At 46.2% G+C, this 26,745-nt stretch overlaps 1 protein-coding gene across 1 annotated transcript in view; it reads right to left on the minus strand.

Moving 5' to 3' along the window:
* The window catches only part of NUP160 (nucleoporin 160), a 1,937,143-nt gene that overhangs the window by 1,749,343 nt on the left and 161,055 nt on the right, over positions 1–26,745 (minus strand). Inside the window, exon 5 of the mRNA XM_069623088.1 lies at positions 4,178–4,256. Within this exon, the coding sequence (XP_069479189.1) occupies positions 4,178–4,256 (79 nt within the window). The remainder of the gene's footprint in view (positions 1–4,177; positions 4,257–26,745) is intronic.

Below are 26,745 nucleotides of genomic sequence, written 5' to 3' on the forward strand. Positions count from 1 at the left end.
TCTTGAAGCTTCTAGGACATCGGGAGATGGATTGTTTCAAAGTTTCTCTTGGGCCTCGTTGTTCCCACCAGCCAAAGGGATGGAGGAGTCCTCTTCGGAGTTACTCCATCGCACAGAAAACCGGGTCAGGACAGCAGTGGTCGCTTCACGGTGTTGCAAAGGGTCTGCAGGCAACTCTGGTCGTTGTCTTCTTCAGTTACTTCCTCTCCCAGTGGTCGACGTGCTTTTCAGTCCAGGAGCCTCACCTTTTACACAGTTCCAGCACACACTCCTCTGCAATCTTTCTCAGCAATTTACAGAAAGGGGCGCTTGGCTGTCCAATCAAGGCAGCCAGAACCCCAGTGAGAGCTGGTTCAATACAGGCACTCTGGCATACAAATGACAGGAGGGTAGAAAACTCTTCCCCCCCCCCCCACTTCCTGCCTGCCCAGACACTATGCAGCCTAGGCAGGGACACCGAAGGGTTCGCACCAAAGGCAAAAAACACACAGGCCTCCCCCTTCCCAGAATCGAAGAAGGGCTAACAAAGAGCAACCACGCTAGTAAAGGGGAAAAAAGAAGGGAGGCCCCAAGTTCATACTTGGGTGCCCCTTTTGTGCACTACTGCGGCTATGGGCATAGCTGTGGTACAAAAATTATACAATACTTTGTAGAACATGCAAAACGGGGGGGAGGGGTTCTGGGAGTCCCTCCACCGGCACAAACATGGCCTATTCACTGTTCTTGGGTGGATGACCACCGGGAGAGTCTCAAACAAGTATTTAGCTCACTGTCCCTTTCAGAGAGGAGAAATATCCCTGCATATCAATCTTTGTCCTGCCCAGGGGCAGTCCAGCATCAAAATGCTAGGCAATTCTCTGAATAAGAGTACCAACAGCGACATGTGTCGGCCTAGTGTCTGGGGTTGCTGTTGTACTCTTGTTCAAAGGAGGTTTGCCTGGCATTTCGGTGCTGGACTGCACTTGTGGGCAGGACAAAGACTGATATGCAAATGGATCCTCCTCCTTTGTGAAATGTACAGTGCGCTAAAAGCGATGGCTGTGAACTCTCAAAGTGGGAAAAAAACAGAACAGGTTATCTTGCAATGTCCTTTTTAGAGAGGGGCGCCAGAAACCTTTTTTGTAAATTGGTATAACATGTCCACTGCCACCAGCCATAACTAGGATTTATTGTCTATGTGACTAAAAAGTCACAGGAGCTGAGAGAACTGGGGATACTAGGTATCCCTTTGGCACTCCACATAAGGTAGTGTGTGCCAATCTCCGACTATCAAGTTTTAGGAGAGATGCCAATTATCACCCTCCTTAAGAACTGTAGTTACTCTAGGATAAAAGAAAGAAATCTCAAAGGAGGATCCCAAAAGTCCCCAGCAACACTGCCCATAAGAAGCTGTGTTATGTAAGGAAGGCATGGTATCGAAGTATGACAGACACAAGAGACCACAGTTCAAGGGTGTTCATTGAACTTTCAAATGGGTGAGACAAACGCCTATCTAAACCTAAATCTAGGTTGGAAACAAGCTACGACCATCAAATAATAAAGAATGTAGTGCTAGTGAAGTCTTGTCAAAATAAAAGGGCCTATAAAAAAAATATATTGCCAAGCCTTACCGCTAGTTTACAAATAGTGTGGGGTAATGTTCTTTAATAAGAAAGAATTGTTCACAAAATGATAGGTCAGGATGTTCGGGCCGTTGGCCTCCCTTCATGTTTTCATCACAGGGTAAGGCAGTTCACTTGAGCCAAGCACAAACTTTGGCTTTCAGGACACGAGGATACTTTTCCAATTCCAGCATGGGGGACTTCTGTGCTCAAGTCTCTTTTGAATCAAAGTTTCTTGATTCGGAGGGACTGATGTACAAAACAAAAATAGGTTATTTTCTTCTTATAATTATATGATTTGAGTGTCTCTCCCTGGATCCCCCATCGCCGGGTTCAGATCCCTTCTTCTGATCTCCCTCAACCAGGATCGGTCAAATTTCAGTTCACTTTATACTTCTCGAAGACTTTCGATTGTGCACAGGCTTTAGCTCGACCGTTGCATTACCACTTTGATACAAAGTTCCTTCTTTATAATACAGGTGCCATTCAGTTGGTTATCTCAAAGAGACCTTCGAATGAGTACCCACAAGGTGCCGTAACACACTGTACATGGGATCTTATTTAGCTGTTTCAAGTACATTCATTCCTTTAGTTTCCACTTGTTCGCGCCTCTCATCACAGGTGCTTCTAACACTGTCCTTTGTGGATTTCTTAATACAATGTTGCTAGTTGCAACCTTAGTTCAAACACCAAACTGGTTTCACATCAGCTTCTGCGACTCACCGACTGCTGCTTTTACTGGCACGGCTTTCTTGCAAGAGCCAAAGACAGTACCACAGCAGCAATCGCTCCTCCTGGCATGGGTTATCAACAGAGGAGCACCCCAGATAACTTTGATGCACAGCGTAGGACAGATCAGAGTCAGTTCTCGGTCCTAGGTTTCTCACTTTCCACATGATGGAGGCAGGTGTGTGTGATAATTAGAAATTGTCAGACCAGGGTGTTGGGACATGCCAAGTATACGGCTGTGGTGTTAGTAGGTTTTTGCTCACAATAAACTGTCTGTGAGAAAGTGTTCGTGTTGGTAAAGAGGGGTGGGGTGGGTCTGAGCTTCTAGGTATCCTACCTGGTAGGACGGGGAAAAAAGGTGTTACAGGGAAGGGGATACCACGTCTCACCCTTCGGTGTCCCATTTCCATTCCGCAAAGATCCATCATCCTTGTGATCCTCCCCCACTGGTCCACATCCAGAAACTGGATCCAATAGCGATGGCTGTGTCCTGGCCACCTGGATGACAGATCCCCGGGCACTAGCGTGCGAGACACCTTCAGATTTTGCAGTGTGCTCAAATATTAAAATACAGATGCCTTTCGGAGTTCTGGAGAAAGAAAAAAAAAATGACTCCATAGTACAGGTCGAATACAAAGAATAGGAGTTCCAAAAGACAGTCTATAAGAATCAATGAGTGGAAAAAGACTCAAATCATTCAATATTTAAAGAAAAAGGTCCAGCAAAAAGTGCTGGGAGTCTCACTGGGAGAGGGGATTAAGAATAAAAATGATAAATCTCTCTAACAAAGTAGACTGGCAACGAACTTGCTGAGGTGGACCTTAGCAGAGATTTATAAATACAGATGGCTGTTAGAACAGGAGCAGAAAACTTGTACTTGAGGTGGGATGAGTTTCTGGACCAACTTTAATACCCATCCGACCTATAACCACCATGTTAGAGGGATCAGGACATGGGAGGTGAACAGAGGTGGTGGTATTTCATGGGGGCGTAGGGCTGGTAATGGAAGTCACGTGGGCATAAGATCCGATGTATATGACATAGGACTACAATAAGCAAATATACCGCATTCGGAAATCTACATGTGTGGGGCACTGCTTGACGTATGCATATTTTGTCTTTTACTTAGCAATGTATGCAAATGAAACCGAATCGTCAAGATTAATCTTGTAATTGTTACTTTTTTTTAAAGAAAAAAAATGAACAGAAAAAAATAATATTTTGTACATTCTAAATTGATTGGATTGTTGTGTGCACCACTACAAAAACGCACATCTCCAGAAATCTAATCCTTATGGCTTTGCCATAGTACCTTGATTGAGTTGGTTTGCCTAGACTCAAGTGTCACAAACTAGCGGCCTCTCAGAAGCCTACAACAGGGTTGGTTCTAAAAAAACATCTTAACCATCTTAACAGCTACCAACGGAGCACAAAACAAAATAGAACTGCAGACTGCAGTGAGGCTTTGAATGAAGCCTCAATGGTGGGGAAAAGGAGGCACTGTTACAAAAAAGCTAACAAGATGCTAAGGAGGAGGACACTAAGGTCACAAACATTTTCTTACCCAACAAAAATGTCCCAAAAAGACCAAGAAAGAATTACTGTGAGAAAAGGGGGTCAAATGATTATGGTATGCACGCACGCTGACAGAATTCAGCACAATACTACATCTGTATGGATGTAGCAATCCGTTTCAGAAGATAAATGTGTTTATTGTTGTCACATATGGTAGTAAATCACTACGAATGTGGTGGCAAATTACTACGATTCTGCAGCACAGACAATGCATCCAACTTGTCAGGGAGTACACATAACAAGCATAAAGCTTAAATACAGAGGAATCAAACCTGATCGCTGTGGGCATCCAACCAGTCAGAAGGCGCTGCATCACCGAACTCTGCTTTAGCTCCACCATGGACATAGGGCCTAAAAAGAAAAATAGGGACACATGGAAACAGTTTTTTAAAAATTTTACAAACTGTTTTACAGAGGATGTGAGGAGAACGCAGTGGTGCTTTCATTTCATCGAAAAGATATAATTATGCAATGCAGAACCCTTAAGTGAGTGGGTGGTAGCTCAGGGGCAAAGTGTTTGTCTTGGAAGCAAGACAATGTAGCTTAATACAGGTTTGAAAACCGATCCTGCGCTTAGAAACCAATCTCTGGTATTAAACGAGTTATAAAAGAACAATAATTAACTTGCTTTTAAAGAAATCAGTTAGGAATAGTACACAGTGTAACAAGGTTTGCGTTAACATAATTAAAGCGATCCAGACGTTAGTAGGGAGAGATGATACCTTTTAGTCATCAAACTAAGCTTGTCGAGTTTCCTCGCCCCTTTAGGCCGGATGTCCCGGGGCGGAAGGGACATCATGCAGGGTGCCCCAGAAGTTCTGCCTGAGCAGAAATCCCACCCCGGAAGTGATGTAGGTGTGTTTAACAGGAACTTGGGCCCTAGCGGGGCTGTCCCACCGGATGTGACATCATGGGAGGTCCTCCCCAAAACCTGGAGCCCCTAGGGCCTGCACTGGGGCTTCTCCCGATGTCAAGAAGCCCTAGGGGTAATTACTTAAGTGGAAACACATGGTGAAACAAAAGCTGTTTCAGGTTATTCTCACAGCTATCTGCAAATCCCGCCACTTTTGAGACCGACTATAAATACAAGGGGTTAGCGTTAGACAGACCTTTTCAGACAGCTATTCAGGAATGAACCCGCTGAATACCGTGTGGGATGCCATATTGACTTTTAAAGACCATGCAGAGCCAAGCAGATTCTCAAGTAAGGCATTGTATACCCTCTGAATTGATGTAGCTTAAGCTGGCCACGTGTAAAATCCATGCCAACTGTTTTTACTTCATTTGGTTATAGATCTAGTAATAGCCCCCTCATTTGGTGATTAATTAGAATGTATTCATGTTCCAGGTAATATTGACATGATGTTTTCTTTTAAACGTATGATTTTAAAATATATACATGGGCATAGGCCCCTATGTTCATTTGTTATGCTCTGGAGAAGAAAAATAAAATGGGGGTTGGGGGCCTCAAAGTTTAAAGCATGTGTTGGTGTGTGTTTTGAAGACAAATTCACAGTTGCAAGGCGTGAGCTTTTAAAAAAAAAAATAAACAGCCTGTATTATGTTTTTAAAATGAAAAAATAAATACTAATAAGGCCCTGGGTGTTGTGTGTTCAGGGCCGTGTGCACCCAGGCGTGGGGTTACCAGGTGTCCCGGTTTTGTGTGGCCTGTCCCAGTATTTGGTGCTGTCCCCCTTTCTCAAGATTATGCGCCCATTGGAAACTGCAGGGGTCCCTGTTTTTTTTGTTGTAGTAGGTCTTCATTGCTGGCAGGCAGGAATGCACAATCTCAGACATAGGAAATGCTGCTTTATACAATTCCCCCCTGTATTTTAAAAGCTGGCTTATGAGGTCCTGGGGCTGCAGCTGTAGTTCCGTGTCCCCAGAGGGGGAGCATTCTGTCTCAAAAGGGGAGAGGAGGGTTATTTGTTTCCTGTTGAGGAAGGAGGCCATCCATTTGAGAGCGGTTTCACGGATTCCTAAGGAGTGGAGGCGGTCAAGGAGGATTGAGTGGTTAATCGTGTCGAATGCTGCAAACAGGTCGAGGAGAATTAGTGCAGCGCATCCTGTAGTCTCAAGATTGTCCCCGATTGAGGCCAGAGTGGTTTCAGTAACATGTCGCGGTCTGAAGTCCGATTGGGCAGGGTCAAGGAGGTTGTTGGATTCGACAAAGCTGTTTAGTTGGGAGTATGCTGTTCAGTCGATGAGTTTTGCAAGGAATCTGGTGTTCAAGATGGGACGGTAACTTTTGGGTTCAAGGGATGGTTTTTTTAACAAGAGGCTTGACATGTGCCATTTTGAAAGCAGAGGGAAAGATTCCAGAGCTGAGGGAGTCATTTAGGATGGTTCTTGCATGCTCTCCTGCGCAGGTGGATGAGAACATTTGTATGAGAACTGAGGTGGGGCAGGGGTCTAGGGGGATCAGGTGGGGACCAGAAGGTTGTCTAGCAGATAGGTCAACAAATTCTTCTCTGGAGATCGGATTGAAGGAGTCAAAGGTGGGTAAGGTGGGGGTTGTGGCGGCAGGGGTGGTGGTTGTTGGATTGGTTAGTATTTGGGGCGGGTAGAGGAGGGACAGCTTGTTGTTAAGGGAAGTCGTTCTGTCGAGAGCAGTGGTGTAGAAGTGGAGGGAGAGAGAGTCGCAGAGTGATTATGATGGAGTAGATTGGGAAGAGGTACAAGTGGGTTTGATGAATTCAGATACGATTCAGTGGCGTTCTTTGCTGCGGTTTCCACAGTTGAGAATCCGATTGTTGTAGTGGGCTTTTTTGGCTTTCCGGATTTCTGCTTTGTAGTTGCGATGGTGCAAGGCGAAAGTGGATCCGCTGAGACTTTTTTCTGCTCGCCATTTACATTCGCGAAAAATTTAGTTTTTTCGCATTCCTCAGTTCAGGAGTAAACCAGTAGTGAATCATTGAGCCATGAGTCGGTGGTTAAAGATCTGTGTGGGGGGGCCTGAGCAGCAGGGCTTTGGCTGTGTATGGGATGATCTTTAGTTTGTTACAGCATTTGCGGTGAAGGGGGAAGGTGGGATAGGGGCAGGGGCGAGGATGGAGAAAGGAACGACAAAGTGGTTGGACCAGATGATTGGTAAGAGGGGGGGGGGCTATATAAATCAAGTCATGGGAGCTGTAGATTGCATCAAGGGTGTGCCCTTTAGAATGGGTTGGACCGTTCATGTGAAGCGAGAGGTTGAGCGCATCAAGATTGTAGACCAGTGAATGGGTCATGGGATTGGTGGGGATGTCCAACCAGATATTGAAGTCTCCTAGGAGAGCCAGGGAGGGGTGATTTACTTGAATGGTAGCTACAGAGTCAGAGGTTGGTTGTGAAATGTCTGTCATAACCAGGAGGTCTGTAAATGATTAGGAAGCTGTGGGAGAAAGTCGGATGTAGGAGAGTATAACAAGGAGGGATTCGCATGATGGAATGCATGTCTGAGACTCAATGAGTGAGACGGAGAAGTAAGATTTGAAAAGGATTGCCACAGCGCCTCCTCTTGAGCGTCTGTTGAGCGGGCTGAGGGAGTAGGGGGGGGGGGGAATGCCTCATGTGCAAAGTCGTCCAAGAACCAGGTATCAGTATTAAAGACTAGGTCAGGTTTGTCAGAGAAGAGGAGGTTAAAGATGCTGTGTCTGTTTTTCGCTACAGAGCGGGCATTAAAAAGAATGCACTTGACTTCAGAGTGGGATGTGGTCATGGAGGTCGTTGAGGTGGGAGTAGGAGGTGCTGTTCAAAACTATTAGCCTCATAGCGCAGTACCCCAGCAAGCTGGGCCCCTAATGGTCCCCAACGAATAAGGGGCTTGGCATGGTATGATTTGTTTCTTGTGCGCTCATGTGTCTGGGGTCCCAGGGGTTGGGCATTTGCTGGATGTGAGGCCAGAGGCTTATGCTTGTTTTTTCTAGCAGGAGAATATGCTGCTTGGGAGGCAGGCTTGGAGGACATCTGTATAAATTCAGAGACACTTATCGCGATCTTGGCCGAAAATGGCCTTGATAATATGGAGACTTTTGGTGTGCATTATTAATATCTGATGATAATGTATTGGCATTGATATCTGTTAATATGTGATTTATACTTGTTATTAGTCAATATTAATATTTGGCATGAATATTCAATATTAATTTTTAATATCTTATCAATGGTCATTAATCATGGGTATTCATATTTGTAATTAGATTTTTAATTATAATTTTACTTTTTTTTACAATAACGTGCGTTTATTTTTTAGCAGTGATGCATGAACACACTTATGACAAGACTGATGACCATATACTCAACAGCTTGTTGCTGGGACTTCTGAGGCTGGGAGAGAGGCAACAGGCACTGTAGCAGGTAATGGCCTCCGACACTCTAGATATGGTCATTAAAGGTCGATCCCTGTAAAGACTGTAGGCCTTTTATTTGCTACCGGTTGTTTTCCAAGCTTCGAGTCTTGTGTAAAATATGGTTATGTATTTGAAGCAGTTGGCAACCATGGGGATCCTTGATGTAGAGCATGTTGGTAAATGTTTGCTTTGATTTTATTTCAGATTCACGGATCAACACCATCCGTTGCCCCATCAAATGCCCATGCTGGAGGACCAACGCCATCGGCTGTCTCGTCAAAGAGGAAACAACCTGCCGGAGATACACATTTGTATCACTACTAACGAACAAACCCCTTTTTCCACAGCGCCGTCCGCTAATATTTCAGGGTGTCTTTGTAAAACCATAGACTGTCCGCTCATGTCATTATAGAATATTGTTTGAGCTATTTTTTCACAGCTAGGACCTTTAATATTTTAATGTGGTTTTGTAACCCCCTAGACTAACCTACCATTAATTGTAAAGTATTGCCTGGCCTATTTTTCCTGTAATAGCATGCTAAAACTGCTTTTTCTTTTAATTCTAGTGGCTTGTGTTGCGGCGGAGGAAGAAGTTGCAGCGCAAACAACCACTGTGACCCCACCGCCACTCACCCAGATGTCTGAAGGTCAGCCGTATACACCGCCATTGTACAACATCAACAGTATTGATTGTGTGTTAGCCGGGGCGGTACAGACGGTTTAAAATAAAAGAAGGCTTAACAAGGGGCGGGTGTCACAAGGGCTTGCAAATGGTCTAGTTACCTCTAACCCGTAATGTGTTATTGTTCCAAACAACCATATAGCCCAGTCTGTGGAACCTTGCATGCCTGTGCATACCACACCTGTTGTAGCACCTGTGAATGTTAGACCTCCCCAGGAGAGACATCTCGGGGGTGTCATCACACCGGGCCCTGGGTTCCTGGTACTGAGCTCCGAAAACCTTTTAGCCGGAGTATCAGGTTGCACCCCGTTGTGGAGAGATCACACCACCCCATGAGTTCTCACCAACGATCCTGAACCACGAGCTAGATGTCACTAATTCTGAAGATGTAGAACGTCTGTGGGTTCAACCTAGCACCAGTGCAGGTCTAGATTCTGACCCTATTACAATAATTACGGATTCACCCATAAAAGAGGCAGTCAGTTATTTCAGACTCCCCCTTAAAAATAGAGTCAAGACTTTGTATGCGCCTCTGTTATTTGTAGATCAGGCTATGTCCCGAAACCCCTTGATCTTCCCTACCAGGGTCCCAACGGTGTAAACAAACCGCACCGTACAACCGTCATTTATTGTACAGAGCCTAATATACAGACCTTAAATTCCCCAAAACCTGTGAATCTTAATACATTGAACGGCTTTGTAAATATTAGTGATTCTAAAAGGGCTAGCATTGTTAAGCAGTTATTTCGGCCCCCAGGTTTAAAAAAACGGAGAAAGGAAAAACATTAGGGCAGCGCCACAACTATAGCTTATGACGCCAGGCTTGTAGCTTGAGACATGTCTTGGTAAAAAAATCTCTAGCGGCTATGCGTAAGCGTTTAAGGCCAAGCATGTACTTTTCAATAGGGAGTCTAAAAACAGGGTGAACACCCCAGCAAAAATAAATTATGAAAAATAAAAGACTCTTGAAGAAAAAAAAGAAAAAAAGGTTGCTAAAAAAAAAAGCATATACAGCCCAGTCCTGCTTCTGCAGACACCTCCCCCACCCCCCAGAACCTTTAAGATCAGGGGTGGACCCCTGGCTGGGTACAGGTGAATCCTACTGAAGGGCAGAGCCTAAAACACAGTTGGTAGTGTTGATAGATACACGCACACCATCAAACCCTGTTAAAAAAAAGATGCATACCTGTAAAAGATTTCCCGGCACTCTGCTGAAAAGGGTTTCTAACCTGCAGGCAGCGGAAAATGTTTCTGAAGCGCTTGAGAAAAGCAAAAATAATCATGCTGCAGCACACCCTTAAAGATCTAGAGTCTCAATACCAAAAAACACCCCAGCAGGCCGAAGCGGACACCGTTTTTTTTTTTGCAGTGTATGGGGACATACCAGAGCGATCTAACAAATTTAGAAGCGTTGAATACTAATAAGTATTCCACTTTGTAAATTTAGATCAATTAAGATCAACAAAGCAAGGGTTATTAATGATAACCGAGGCGGTTGAAAGGCTGGTCTCCCAGACTCTTGAAATGGTTGGGCCCAACGTTTCGGCCAGATAGCTTAGACAGCGCGGTTTTAAACAGGCCTCTCGTACGTGTCGGCAGAGCTTTCATGTTTTGCAGTTTCTAGACAACATTCTACAAAGTAAGGCGGAACTCACTGTAACAGAACCGTTGAGACTAGTGGCTGTGGTTGTCCGGTGTAGAGGGTGGCGTTTACAGATCCCTGAAGAAAACCCTTTACAGCATGGTTGTGGCCAAGAAGAAACGTTGGCTCCTGGATTTTAATTACAGGGACTTGAACATATGTATGGCTGCAAGCATTATAGGGTTGCTGGAGCCTAGAACGGTTACGGACGGATACATCCAGACAAAGGCTATGGAGGCTCACAAACTTCTAGGTATACCCCCTGATATCATGGTTGGCTTTAATTAATTGCGTTTATTTGAAGACCACTTCAGCGTACCCATCAAAATTCTGTATAATGAGGACAGGCTTTGGAAATACTTCCCGGCAGGTGACATCGTTAATAAGAACACAATATATATTTTACACCACGATCAGCACTCTTATGGGATCTTAAATCTTCAGTGTTTCCTAGGGCCTCGAAATGTATGCCCTCATTGCTGTCACATATACAGCAATAAGGCTGCTCACAATTGCCACTTACACTGCAACATGCATCAGAGAGACGGCTGCGTGGTGATCAGTGAATCAGTCTTTAAATGTCCCCGGTGTAAAACATTTACCAGGTCCAAAGAATGTCTTCAACAACACATTGAAAAAGCATCTCAAGGTATAGCTGAATGTCATCTTAAAACAGATTGCCGGTCATGCTGCCATTTTATAAAGTTCAAACATGACTGTAAGGGTAGGGTCTGCCCCCAATGCGATGTGGAGGTTGTCTCCATGGATGAACACCAGTGTTATACGACGCCCCCAAAAGAAGTAGCCAAGACCGATAAATACATGATCTTTGACATGGAGTGTATGCAGGAGACCGGCATACACATCCCCAACTATATCTATGCCAAGCATCTCACTAGGGAAGACCATTGGGAATTTGATGGTATTGACTGTCAACCGATTTATCACCACATTTCAGGCTATGAAATTCTGGGGGTATAGCTTTTTGGCCCATAACAATCAGTGCTACGATGGCTTCTTCATGATACAGCAACTGATTAAAGAGAGAGTCGACATCAAACTGATAACTCAGGGTGCAAAGCTGAAGCACTTCGAGGTACCAGACCTTAAAATTCACTTCAACAGTTTGAATTTTCTACCCTGGAGTTATGCAAACTGCCTAAGGCTTTTGGTTTACTGGGGTCCAAAGGTTATTTCCCACATTTCTTTAACACTGTACAGAATCAGAATTATGTGGGGCCCAGCCCCCTTGTTGTGTTATAGTTCAGCATTCATGATGCCGGTCGACAAGAAAGCATTTCTTAAATGCTATACGAGGCCCACACCCATCTTTTTTGATTTTAAGAGCAAGCTAAAGACCTATTTTGTGAAGATGTCAATATTTTGAGAACCGCCTGTAACAGTTTTTGAAACGGTATCATTGACCTGACCCGAAAAGTGTACACTATGGATGACCTTGACAAACCTGGTATGAAGATAAAATGTGTTACCTAAGTAGATCCCTTAACTTTTATCACCCTGGCTAGCATGTGCATGAATATATACAAACAGCTGTTTCTAAAGTCTGAAACAATAGCCCTCATACCCCCAGACATGTACCACGGGAAACAAACGCTTCTCCACACCATCCATCCAGTAATTAATGCATGTGTCTGAGCAGTTCAAGACACCTATACAGCATGCCCTGCGGGCGGGGATAAAAAAGATTGGACCCTATTTTCTAGACGGCTATACTCCTTTAAATGGGGAACAGCAGGCCTATGAGTTTAACATTTTTTCACGGGTGCCCACAAGGTTATAAGAAAGATGACTAACACCTTGACGGCATGTACTTATGATCACCTATACAGAAGAACCATTTTAAAAAATAACTTTCTTGAGACCTGTGGCCTGCACGTTATTACGCAGTGGGAACATGATGGGTCAGAAATGTTGAAAAACAATGCCGCCTTAAAGATTTTTCTTAAACATTAGAATTTACCAGAACCCCTAGAGCCGCGTGACGCTCTTATTCGTATGTTCCAGCGAATTAAACAGGAATCATAAGAATAGCAGATATGGTCAGCAATTAAAAGCAATTCAATAATCAGCGGTATTACCTCCAAAAATATAATTCAAGCAGATATATGGAGGGCTTTTTTTGGCTCCAAATTTGAACTACCAGCACGTTTTGCTGACAAAAAATGTGTTATTCCATCGAATTGTACAACCTCAGTGTTTGAGTGGACGGTAGAAGATATCGAATGGGGAATTAGGAAATTATCAAATTCAAGGGCCGCTGGGTCGGATTACATTCCTGCATGTGTATACAAGGCGGAGGTACATTTTTGGGCTAGGATATTAAAAATTAAATTTGATAAGATCTTGACTTCAGGCGCGTTGCCTGAATCACGGGTGACTGCAAACCTTATTCCCATCTATAAAAAGGGGACCCATTAAATCCTGGGAATTATAGGCCTATTTCACTGACGGAAGCAACAGCCAAACATTTTTCTATCCTTGTTCCATTTGACTTAGATAAGCAATTGAGAACTCTCAATGCATATTCTAGAGTGCAATTCTAATTTAGAAAATGCAGGAGTACTTCTTTGAATGCAACCATAATCGCACACCTTTTAGGAGGAACCAAATCAAGAGAGCCAAGTACCCTATACATTGCATAAATTGATAACGACGGCTGCTTTTGATATGGTGGTTCATGATTTGCTATTGTTAGAAATTATAAAATTGACATTGCAGTATATTTAATGAACTGGATTGCTAAATTTCATCACAACACATCATTCAGGATTCGTAGGATTAAGGAGGGAGTACTATCTGAGCCTGTTAACTCCTATATTGGAGTGAAACAAAGTTGTCATCCTGCGACCCTATTCAACTTATATTTGAGTGACAGAGTCGGGCAGCAGAGTCTCTAGCACCAGACTCGGTTTCTGCTACGTTGAGGACCATTCCCTGGATTGACCATCCTCTTTCTTTGTTTTCACCTGCATCTGCTACAGTGCCTTCAAAATCCCCAAACTGCTGCGGAGCGTGCCGCGGATTCGGGCGGCAGAGTTTCTAGTCTCTGGCTCAAGGGCATAAGGCATTAGCTTGGCAACGGACCGTTAAACAACGAATCAACTGCCACCAAAGAAGCAGAACGGTATGATGACTGCAAGAGCAGCTACTAATCTGAGTCCGCTTTACGGTGACCCCCAACTCATTGTGCACATGACGGCAGTGCTCACCCCTTTGAACGTGTACAAAAGACTATCTTACTCAGGCGAGCCCATGCCGGCTCTCCCCAGGCACTTTATAAACTACTGCATGACTTATATCTACCATAAGCGACCCTTCCAGTCAGCAGCAAGAGGACGAGACTGCAGGGCAGCGACCTTTGATCATGCTCTCGCTGAAAGAAGCCTGGCTAGCTCGCCACACTCGGTACAAAAGTGAGCAGAAAGGGTCCCCTCTCGGAACCTGCCACGTGTTCTGACTCCCCCAGGTCAGTTTCGCTTGACAACGCTTCCTCACACCGCGATACACACGCCTTGCGTTCTGTGATACATCAGCCGTGTCCCCTTGCAACACAGCCGCCCCCCTACACCCCTGCTTAGTCTGATCAATCTTAATCCAACATCCCATACAAGCTGATGGCATCAAGCATTGGTCTAAGGACCCGAAAGAGAGGGAAGGTGGAGACTGAGGAGCCCATGGATACCCTGGCCATCAAACATGGGTGCCAATCATTAATACACCAGGTATTAAGCAAGAAAGCAAAACCAAGAGTGATCTGTACTGAAGAGAGTAGAGACGGATTAAGATATATCTCAAAATGCTGACCCAACGAACAGCAAAAATGTGAACTTTATACCCAGAAAAATAAAAGGAAGACCATAAGACCACACCTCATCAATTGACAATTGCGATGAGAAAGACAATTCACTGGGGGTCATCTGAGCGCACCAGACATTTGGAGACACAATCTGCAAGCATGTGCCTAGCTCAGCCGGAAGCTCGTGTCATAAGAGAAAACCTTAACCACTCCGTTCCCCCTTTGCCACACGGGCAACTCTTGGCGCGCCCCATATCCTGGTTGATGGACAATGACCCAGGAGTGGAGGAGTCAGGTGATCTGAAAACAGATCGAACAAAATTCAACGCGACGGCACACATTGAAGTAACAGACACTCCAATAAGCACTTTGTTCCACAAACCCAAGAACCATCTAGATAGTGAACTTGTGAACCCAGTCACCATAAGAACTATCCCAGATGGTGAACAGCCTGCACAGCCATTAAGCCTTTCAGACCTGGCAGTTCAGCGGCTCACCACCAACCCAGTGATGGCTTTTACAAAGAACGCCCAGAAATGTTCAGCGACGGTCGAATATAGACAAGAGCAGGAAATTGCGGAACTAACGAAGGATGCCCACGTTGAGCCAAATCATATACTGACTGGGACAGAGATACCAAACAAACCCCCCCCCCCCCCCAGCCGATCCAGAACCACATTGATAAAGTGGAATCCACGCATAAAAGAAAAAGCCAGAAAAGCAAGAGATCTGTGGATGCAACTACAAGATTAAGACCCGGCTCAAAGAAATAGAGAAGCAAAGGGAGGACAACCAACATCCTCCCAGGAGCGCCCGCCTATCATTAAATCCATTGGAACTGAACTCAATCATGAGCCCTCATGAAAAATCGAAAGGCTACCAGTGGAAATCAAATGTAGACTGGAACTCGAGGCACTGTTATACCGCAACACCAGCTTACAAGCAGCTAGAACAGAACCTCTTGTTTACCACCAAAGAGGAGAGACATGACAGAGAAGGAAAACAGGAGGAGTTGCTTATCTCTCAAAAAGAAGAAAGACCAACAACCTACGAGCACAGACAACAGATGTCCTCAGATATACCAGATCCCAATACACCAACCGATTTGCCCAGAGATCACCCATGTACACGATTACCAACAACAATACAAGAATTACAAAACCTTTTGATCACTACAACAACGCAATCTCTGATCCCATACTTTAAACTGCAAGAGGCAAATGTTGATGCGATAAAAGATCAGGCAACCTTACTAGCCCTTCTGCATATGAAACATTCATATTGAGAACTTCGTGGCTCAGCTTCAGCAACGACTGGAACATGACGCCGAGTCGGATTTAGCAAGCGAGACTAGCAGATATTGCCATCGCTGATCGTGCAGAGAGGGAGCATGCCACCACAGCCCTAATGTCATTAATGAAAGATGTCAAAAATTACAACTTAACTGACAGATTCCCAACCTTGCTCTACAACCGTACTCCAACCGGTCCATGCACAACATCATCTGCCACTAAAGGAATACGAACAATTCCCTAAAGAGATATCGACCAATACTAGAGGCACCGAGCTGCAGCAAGACCAAATGCAGAACAAGATCCAAACCGTGAATGAACTACAGACCTTTAAAATCTTCCCAAAGCATCGCTCACAAACCCTCCATAAAAGACAAACCCCAATGTGAAAAAGACAGCAAAGCGGAATATGGGCTCACGTGCATTACTAAGGAACCTCACGCTACCACAAAGCACCCACAGGGGGCCAGAATACCGGCCTGCAAAGCAAGGATCAGAGCCACAACAGCTCTTAAAATATGTAGATCCACATCATTGCTGTATAACATCAAGTTACATTCCCACGACACAAAAGGACGAGGACGCACAATACAGAAAGAACTAATGGAGCTTTCGACATATGAAATGGAATCTGATTCAGAGACAGCAGCATATGGACAAGAATCCAATGAGGAAGAAAGGATTATACAGATCAATACGCCAATAATCATACAGATGAGCAAAATACAATTCCGACATGCGAAGAGATCTCGGATGAAGAGCTGGAGAGCTCTCCAAGAACCAACTGACCCAAAGCCCAGGCGAAAGAAGGCACAGCGACAGAGAAATGAGAAAAACCAAAACCCAGGGAACAATATAATAATCAAAACAACAGCAGCAGCAGAAAGCTCGAGGAGATAAACTTTGCATACCCCCTGCTGCGAACGTCAATCTTTATAAATCCTATAAAGATGCAAGAAAGGTTTTTGATAACATTGAGCCAAACTAACCATTCAAAAACCCTGGTGATATTAAATAGAACACACAATACGTCTATAACAGCAGCATTCAAGGAGCTGAAACACATCAAGACATCAATCTCGTCAGATTCATAGATGACGAAACGCTCAACATAGTAGAAATTGAACTGAAGTCAAAGACCATCATCCAAGAGATATTGGACATTGCGAAACAATTTGAACACGTAGGTTTCAGTTGCACAATGAGATCAGAACCGAGGACAAACACATTGGCGAACCCTGCAAAAGATCAACAGAGGAACCAGAGAATCTTTTACCGTGAATCAACAGAGAAGTATTTATACTGAATACAGAGAGACTCCTCCTACATAATGTCAAAAGAGTGATCCAAAGAAAATCGGAACAAGACCCCAAGAACGGGGGATGACAAACAGAGGAATGTAAGAACAAACCCAGCCCCCCCCCACCCCCCCAAGACAGATAATTACCAGAGGCCAACCAAGCTGAGATAAAATTGATCTCATGGAACACCAGAGGGTTTGGCCATCTCTTTGAGCAGACACATGAATTTAAAAGATGGCCACATTATATGTCTACAGGAGACTTGGATGACGCAGCCACCAGTCTGCGAAGGATATACGGGGATCCATAATCCAGCACAAATAACAAATGGGAAGACCCTCAGAAGAGCAATTGATGCCGATAAAAAATGGACTCACCTTGGAAACTAATCGAATACAAAAATATAAACCCTTGGATACAATATGCTATATTGAAAAGAGAAGAAGCATTTGGGCCCCAGAAGATGAAGGGTCCACCCAACCCTACTCATAGTAAATCTCTACTGGAGCCCAGTGGCAATCAATGAGACGATCTTCATTGATAAAGTCATGACTGAGCTCGACCCCATAATCACAATATACCCCAGCATTGAGATAGTGATATGTGGTGACCTGAACATGCACCTAATGGACCACCAAGGAAAAGCCATAAATCCAAACTTCCTACCGACCAAAGATAGATTGTGGAAAAAAGAAATGGAGATGAGATCCTTGACGAATGCAGAGACATACCATAACCAAAAAGAAAACAAAATGAATCTAACTTGGAAACAGCGCTCTTCGGAGGCTATACTGGACTATATTTTCATTTCTTCAGGTATTCAACAAGTACAAAGAAAAATGGAAATACTGCATACCATCCACAGTGATCATAGCATGTTAACCCGGTCATAGTCGACACAGACAAACAACATCTTCCAGTAATGGCGCTCAACATGCAAACAAACTTGTCTAATTAACCCAAGCCAGATGGACGCCATTATAGGAACGTTTTTTATTGACAGAGAAAACCCGATTGAAAATCTTAACTATGGATGGCTTCTTACCCCATACCAGAGAGCAAAGACCACTGGGTCAACATACAACACCTTACACAAACATCATTTTGACCCTTTAATCAGAGGGAAAAAAAAGTTGAGGAAAAATGTAGATTCCTACAGAACAATATCAACCCAATCACCAAACAAGCAATACAAAAGGAAAAAAATACCGAAATTGGATAAAGATGCATCAAAGCGCATTAGTACAGGTGGACGCAGAACAAATGCTCGATTGCCTCAAAAATAGAAACACCACGGTACTTTGGCCGGTCCTAAATTCAGCATGCTCGACACAACATCACTTCACACAAAAAGTGCTGGAAAAACATTGGATAGAGTACTTTGCTGAACTATACAGGAAGAGGCGTACAGCAGCGACTGACAGAAGTCCTAGAGCCACCATGTGGTCAATCTCCATCACCAAGGAGGACATCATCCAAATAATCACCAAGCTAAATACATCATGGGCACCTGGGCCCGATGGGCTCTCAAATGAAGCAAAAAAGAAAACCCCAGACCTATAGGCAACGATGATGGTTGAACTTTTAACCATAATAAACAAGCACAACATAATACTGTCAACATGGCGATCCGCAACTCTCATCCCAATCTACAAACAAGGGCCAAAAGAAAATCCGGCCAACTATAGGCCAATAGCCCTGTGAGATCCCCTGGGGAACATTTTGCAAAACCTAACATGGGCAATAGAGAAAAAACGGTTTGCAAAGAGACAAACAGGATTTATTCGACAAGTAAGCACAGAAGTAAATCTTTTCCTTCTGAACCTAGTAAAGCAGGAAGCCACGATGACAAAAAACAACTGTCTGGATGGCGTTTGTAGATCTTCATTTGGCATTCAATACCATAAATCGGCAGCTCCTCTGGAACGAGCAAGAAGAATGGAATTGTCCAGACCACATCTTGCAGCCGATCAAACTGCTGTACTCTGATACCAAAATAAGAGTAAGACTGACCACTGACAGGATCCACACATACGAGATAGAAACTTCGAAAGGCCTCAAACAAGGCTGCCCATTGGCAGCTACTTTATTTAACATGTTTACAGCGAAGATAGAACAAATGAGCGATCCCAAAGCCAATCCACCAAAAATAAATTCCACACCTTTGCCCATAATGATGTATGCCGACGATATTATACTGTTAGATAAAACCCCACGAGGTCTACAACTCAGTATGGACCGATTAACAACATATATGGACAAACATGAGCTCAAAATAAACATCGATAAAACTAAAATCATGGCCATAAGGAAGCACAAAAATAAGGATAAATGGACACCAAATAGAAGTAGTGAAGTCCTTTAAATATTTGGGAATCATTATCAATCAAATTAAAGAAGAAACGGCATGGGCTGAGATGCTCCAAAATAAAACTTTTGCGCTTGCAAGACAATGAGTTATACTTCACAAAAAGTATGGGAAATGTTCCCTTGTGCCAATAACTTCTTATAAAACCAAAGTTATCCCAGCATTAGTGTACGGAGCCGAAACACTGAAAATTCTAGGAAAAACTAGAGGCCATATTCTGGAGGAAAATACTAAACCTACCATTGAGTTTCCCCAATACCACGAATACGCTTCGAGTTGGCACTGCAAGCTATAAGGTCGATAGGGAGCTGGAAAAAACTGTCTATATCAAAAGATAAGCACGGAAGAAAAAATTCCCTCAATTGAAATTATACGAACACCAAACGCAACCTGCGCAACAGTCCTAAGAGAATGGACCCAAGAACAGAGGAAATACCTGGTCCAAGAAGACATCAGCAGAGATGTTGTTACATCGCCCACAAAACACAAAGAAAAAAATGTGGTGGAATGATTGGTGCAAGACCATCGCAGAGAAAAATACATATATGATATGATAGTTTATTTATATAGCGCCTATACACAATGTGTTTCAAAGCGCTTCAAGGCAAGGGCAGGAACAAGGGAAAATACAATTACATTCTTACAGGCCATGAACAGTAAGGATGTGAAATTAACTATCGTACTCGGCCGGACGACATTTCAGATAGTGCTGAGGGGTTTGGGGAGGAAAAAACCAGTAGGGGGGGGGGGGGGGGGGGACAGATAAGATTGCTATCATACTAGGTCCACGGACAATTCTGATAGAGTAAGTGCATAGAAGAAAGTAAGGGGAGGCGATAGGAAAAGGGAGAAGGGAAAGGAGGAGAGAACAGAGTTAGCAGTCAAAAGAGTGGAGAAGCAAGAGGGGAGAGTGAATACAATTGCAGAAGTCAGTAGTAACACAATGTTGCAAGCCAGGATACAAGATGAAGATGGGAACAGCATGATTCAAGGCTACCATGAGTACAAGATGCAAAGTCAGTCCAGCATGAGAGTTGAGAAAGGGTGACGCACTTTGAATGAAGTCCATAAAAGTCAAATCCAGCATTGGCCACAAGACGGTGATGATGAAACCAGAATTAAACAGGACAGACTCCTGCAGAAGGCGGCTTGAGAGGGGTGAGGAGGAAGCAGTGTAGGAGAATCCAGCAAAACAGGCAACACCTGTGTGCGAGAATGGTGGGGGCACAAGAGAACATCACAGGGGGACCAGAGTGGGTGGGGATGGCCTGTGGGGACAGAGGGAGTAACAAGTTGGTGCATGCTTACCTGCTGTCTGAGCAGGGGGTCGGGCCCTGGGTCCTCCTGGTCCAAACAAGAAAACTTGAACTGTGTACTAGAAGCAAGGGCAATAACGCAACTACCAGCCTACTTGAAGATCTTCCCAGATCCAAGAATAAGATCGCTATACATGAGGCTGTGCTTAAACCTACTTCCCACCAGAGCAAGACTGGCGATAATCAACCAACAAGACAAAGGAAAACTACAGTGTAGATTCTGCGACCAGAATGGAACCATAGAATCCCTACACCACATCATAATGATGTCAGAAACTACAAGGACACAGGGCCCTATGCAGAACATAATTTAACACCAGCAAAGAAGTGTACACCCCGGAAGAACGATGGGCACAAATATTGCTGGGACAAGACAACAAGCTGATTTTCATCATATCATTTTGGGAAAAAATCATGAGATCAGAACCAGCATGAAGCAGTAGATTAGATTCAATGGACAGAAGGAAACGAGAGATCCAACAACGAAGAACTGAAATTCACTCTAATTAAAGAAACGTTTAAGAAATGAAGTTTATGTATAAACTATCATTTTAAATTTGAAAAAAATGGACTTAGACAAGATATGGAATAATTATATTTTCCCTGCACGTCTGTGTTCCCTTAAAATGAATTGGATAGCGTTTGCAGACAATATAATTGTTTGATTTGACTCCTACTGGCTTACAAAGAAAACTGCAAATGTTCTCTGATCAGTCCAATTTGAAACCAAATCCATCAAAAACCAATATCAGGACGTATTCCACAAGATGGCCGCCGGCACAATGTAGACGTGCCAACGGCGCTCCCTGGACCCGACTGGAGAAGGTGCCCACCACCCTATCAGCGGTCCCCCTCGAGATAGCGAGGAATTCCCCGTGGGGTTGTGGAGGGGAACGGATAACTAGGAGAGCCGCCCGGGTCCTCCTCGGCAGCTGGTGGAACTTGGTGTTGGAAGAGGTGTTAGCCCTCGGCTCGCAACCTGGGCGGCTCGGCTGCGCCGGTGTGCAACGGCGCTTCGAGTGACCCGTCCACGCTGGTGGTTCCCCGGATCTTGGGGGTGCGGGGTGTAGCTGACGCCCCGAAGCTCGAAGAGTGGAAGGGAAAACGCCCGGCGTGTGGTCCTCCGCAGCGGGGAGCACACGGGAGGACGCGGGCGGCCCAACATAGGAGCGTGAGTGGAACTTGAGTGGGGCGGGAGCGGCCAGGTGTGCGGCCCGCCCCCGCCTGTGCAGCTGTGACACCTGGATCTCTGCCCTGCTGGTGGCCCCTCGGAGCTGAGGCCAGTGTGGAGAGGCAGCCCCCTCTCCTCCCCCCCCCCCCCCCCCCCGAGGCTCAGGAGGCGGTCGGGAAACCGCCTAGTGCGTGGTGCTGTGTGACGGGGTGCCCGCAACGGGACGCGGGCGGCCCGACATTGGAGCGAGAGTGGGGCAGGGGCGGCCCGGCGAGCGGCCCGCCCCCATCTGTGCACCTGCGACACCCGAACAAGGTCAACGTTTCAGAGGCGGCCAGGAGGCCATGATCTGCGGGGAATCCCGCTCTTTGCCCGGGCTGTCTGAGGAGAGGAGGCAGTGACGGGCGGCTCGAGATCTCCCAGGACTCGCCAGAGCGGGAGGTAGGAAACGTAAATAGAGACAAGGGCCCCCCCCCCCCATCCATCCCAGTTCTGCGTGGCCTACACCCATTGTGGCGCTCAGGACAGACCGAGGGCTGCGCCCCTCTCCCCCCCAGAGTGGCGAGATCGCTTGGGCGGCAGGGGTGCCGGGGAAGGGGGCGCAGAGTAGGATGGAACTCCAGTAACAACTCCAACCAGGTCACAGGGGGAACCATGTCAGTCTTGCAGCCCGGCAGAGCCTAGTGGACAGCATAGGGCAGTTGGCTGCTTGGAGGGGGGGGGTGGGGTATCCTTCACTACCTGCCGGCACTGCAGCCCAGTGGCAGTTGAGGGGCGAAGCCTTGGAGTGAGCGTAGAGGCCTGCTCTCGGTTGATCAGTTCGGCCTCAAGGAAGGGATACGCCGGCGACATGTCTACTAGACTCAAAGGGAAAGGGGGGGGGGAAGGACTACAAGCTACAGAGGACACTCAGGGCACCCTGCGCGCAATGTGGCCGGCGCGAAATCCAAAAGGAAGGACACAGTTCCCGGAGGGTCGGCAGGAGAAGCGTGCGCCCCAAAGCGAGGCAGAGGATGTGGCGAGGAGAGTTACAGGCCCTACAAGTAAATTTAGCAAAGACATTTCAGGAGCAGTTCCAGCTGATGAGATCTGACCTGAATGAGGCAATTGGAGAGATGAAACAAGAAATGAGACAATCAGGAGAAAGAACAAACACTCTGGAGAAGGGTCTCCAAGAAATAGACAATGACACTACAGCGAATAGCGAAGCAATTGAAAGGTTGGATACAGCTACTAGGATTTGGAAAACAGATCACGTAGGATCAATATCAGGGTAAAAATGTTGCCGGAGACGGTGCCCGATAAAGACTTGAAAGCGACGCTCCAGAGCATTTTCGCGGGCATTCTAGAAGAGAGCAGCCCTGAGGCGATAGAGCTCAATAGTGTTCATAGAGTAGGCCGGTCAGCCAAGGGACGGTTGGCGGGGCCAAGAGATGTCCTAGAAGCATTCGCTAGGTACGCTCAGAAGGAGGTGGTCCTCAGGGCGGCGAGACAGCGTGAACCGATCATGTTTCAGGGACAACAGATTGCGCTATTTCAAGACCTGGCGAGTACCACACTTGTGAAGAGGAGACAAATGAGCCCGCTGCTAAAGGTCCTTAATGAGAAAGCAACACGATACAAATGGACCTTTCCGTTCTGGCTGCTGTTTGAATGGGAGGACTCCCAGAGACAGATCACTTCTCTACAAGAAGGGGCTGAACTTTTGCACATGGACCTGGAGGACTCCCCTTCGGAATCGGGGCCGGGGGGAAACGAGTGGCCGACCGAGACCATGGGAGTGGTCAACGGTTGGAGACAAAAGAAGAGGAACAAGAAGCGGCAATCCACGGAAAGTAGGAAAACTGGGGGACGGAGGAAGTGGTTCTCCGGCGAAGTCTGGAGTTGCTACGGCGGCGTTAGGGGTGGTGGGCCTCTATAGGGATATGGGAAGCTAGGGGTTTCCATGAGGAGCAACCATGTAGGAATCGGTAAGGGCGAAGATGCCGAGTTAGGAGTGGGGTGGAGAGAATGCGGGAAGGTATTATCCTTCTGAAGAGGGGGATGGGGGGAGAAGGGGGTTGGCATCGAGCAGCTGACGGGGGGGGGGGGTTCAGAAGAGCACCTCCACATAGAGGCAATCTCTTTTTGATCGAGGTCTTCTCAAGTGTCTGACGCATAATGTGAGGGGTTTGAATACCCCCTCTTAAGAGGAAGAAACTGGAACTCTTCATGCAAAAGGAAGGACCATATCTAATGGGGCTTCAGGAGACACACCTTATTTATAGGGACCAGGGCAGATTGAAACTGCGTGGATATGATCGGATTCTCCACGCTTCTGGGCAAACCCAGGCAAGGTGAGGCGGGGGGGCCTGGCTATTAAAAACACAGTTGATTTTAGAATCTCTGATATTACCAGGGACAAAGAAGGAAGGTACATTGTGGTAAAGAGGAGACACCATTAGCGGTGGTCTACACACCCAACTCTGGGCAGGAGCAATTCTTACATCGAGTGCTGAAGGTATTGGAAGAACATGCTTGGGGCCATATAGTTTTATTGGGAGACTTAAATATATAGCCTGGGATAGGGAGAGGGACAGAGCTGGAAATCAGAGATTTTGGGGGGGGGGGGGGGGTGCAGTAATGTCCACGATTCTGAAAAACAGGATTGGTAAGATGGGGTTGCGGGATGCATGGAGTGAGCTAAAGGGGGATGAAGAGGGACACACCTTGTCAGGGGTCCATGGATCACAATCCAGAATCGACTATATATGGGTCTCGGCGGGATTGTTGGGCTGCATACGGGAGGTAAACACAGGACCCATAGGGATTGCGGACCACAAAACGGTCTCGGCTTGCTGTATCTGGGTCGGAGGGCGAGGGGAGTCTGGGGATGGAAAGTCCCAGGGGCCATCCTGAGGGATCCAGAAGCTCGGGAATACTTGGAGAAGATTAAGCTTTTTTTCGCCACTAACAGGGTAGAGGATACAGGAGAGGGTATTAGATGGGACGCCTTCAAGGCTACTCTCGGGGGAGAAATAATCGCATTGTCCACTTTCCAAGCAAAGCAAATGAAAACATTGGAATGTCAATTGGAAGCGGAGGTGGAAGCGGCTAGACCGGCAGCCGGGGGGGGGGCACCCCCTCCAGGAGACCAATGCGGGAATATAGGAAGGCGGTGGGGCAGTTAGAATTATTGCGGACCAAAGAAGCAGAGGGGGCGCTTCTAGCAGTGAGGCAAAAATACTATGCAAAGGCCAATAAGGCAGACGCCCTTTTGGCACGCCTTCTGAGGGGCAAAAAGGCGAGAACCGCTATTTCGGCGCTGAAATTAGGTCCAGGTGAGCAGATTACTAGGCAAGACCACCTGCAGGAGGCCTTAGCACAGTTTTATGATTCCCTGTATGCCTCCCAGCATCCCCAGATTGATAAGCAGGAATCATTCCTTCAGAAGGTTCGGCTGTGGGAAATAAGTAGAGATATGAGGGAAACCCTCAACCGAGAAATCTCGGAAGAGGAGGTGAGAGGGGTTATCAGGGCTCTCCCGGCGCATACGGCACCCGGTCCGGATGGCTATACCGCTGTTTTTTATAAATTGTTCATCTCTCAGATCGCTCCGCATTCAACGTCGCTATATAATTCAATTCGGCAGACAGGTCAAATTGCTCCGTCTATGGAGGAAGCCAAGGTTACCCTCATCCTTAAACCACAAAAACCCTGAGGAGAGAGCTTCGTATCGCCCCATAGCCCTAATTAACATTGACACAAAGATGTATACTAAGATCTTGGCGAACAGACTCAACTCCATCCTCCCGTACCCGATTCACCCGGATCAGGCAGGGTTTATTAGAGGCAGGCAAATCGCTGACAATATTAGGAGAGTGGCCCACATAGTTGAAAAAGTACAGAAGACAAGCACTCCTGCGGTCCTAGTGGCACTGGACGCGGAGAAAGCTTTTGACCGCGTAGAGTGGGCCTTCCATGTTCCGGGTAATGGAAAAGATGGGCTTCGGAGAGGAGTTCCTGTTGATGGTCCGGGCTAACTATCAAGCTCCGTCCATCCGGATAATGGTAAACGGCACGGCCGCAAGACAGGTATGCTTGCAGAGGGGAACTAAACAAGGCTGTCCGCTTTCCCCAATCTTATACACAATCTATTTGGAACCGCTTCTACAAGCAATAAGGGAAGCGGCGGAAATACAGGGCATCGCCTTTGGGGGCGAGCAACAAAAAGTCACAGCTTTTGCTGACGATATACTGCTTATGCTGACAGCGCCAAGGGAATCACTTTGAGCTAGTATTGCCCTCTTGGAAGCTTTTGGGGAAGCCTCGGGCTTAAAAATCAATGCCAACAAGTCAGAGGTGTTAAATTTATCATTAGGGGAAGACGGAGCGGAACAGGCTGAGGGAGAGCACCCTTTTCCAGTGGAGCCCGGGGGGAGGGTGCGGGGGGATTCAGTACTGGGGGGGTGAAAATCACAGCGTCCCTTGCGGGCTGATATGGGGCTAATCCCCCCCCCTTCTTAACGCAATCCAGAAAGACTTCCAAAGGTGGCGTGGACTCAGGGTGTCATGGATGGGGCGGATAGCTGCGGTAAAGATGGTCACTATTCCGAGGCCGTTATATTTATTTCAGGCGATCCCACAGCCGATTCCGGCGAGCTTCTTTAAAGAATTGGAAGCGCTGACTAAGGGTTACATTTGGGAGGGGAAGAGAGCTAGGGTGTGTATTAGGCTTTTGATGGCGGCTAGGGGGGAGGGTGGTTTGTCCTTGCCGAACTTCAGGCGGTACTACGAAGCAACCCAAATCCGTATCATCAGGGAGTGGCTGAGGGGAGAGGAGAAAGTGCACGACAAAATGTGGGTGAGGATGGACAGAGCGGTGGCGCACCGTAATTTAGCGGAGGTGTTGTGGCTCCCTAAGTCGCATAGGCCTGGCAT

This window comes from Ambystoma mexicanum, chromosome 11 (assembly GCF_040938575.1).
Source record: "Ambystoma mexicanum isolate Mex_15411 chromosome 11, UKY_AmexF1_1, whole genome shotgun sequence".
In the NCBI taxonomy this organism is placed as follows: domain Eukaryota; kingdom Metazoa; phylum Chordata; class Amphibia; order Caudata; family Ambystomatidae; genus Ambystoma; species Ambystoma mexicanum.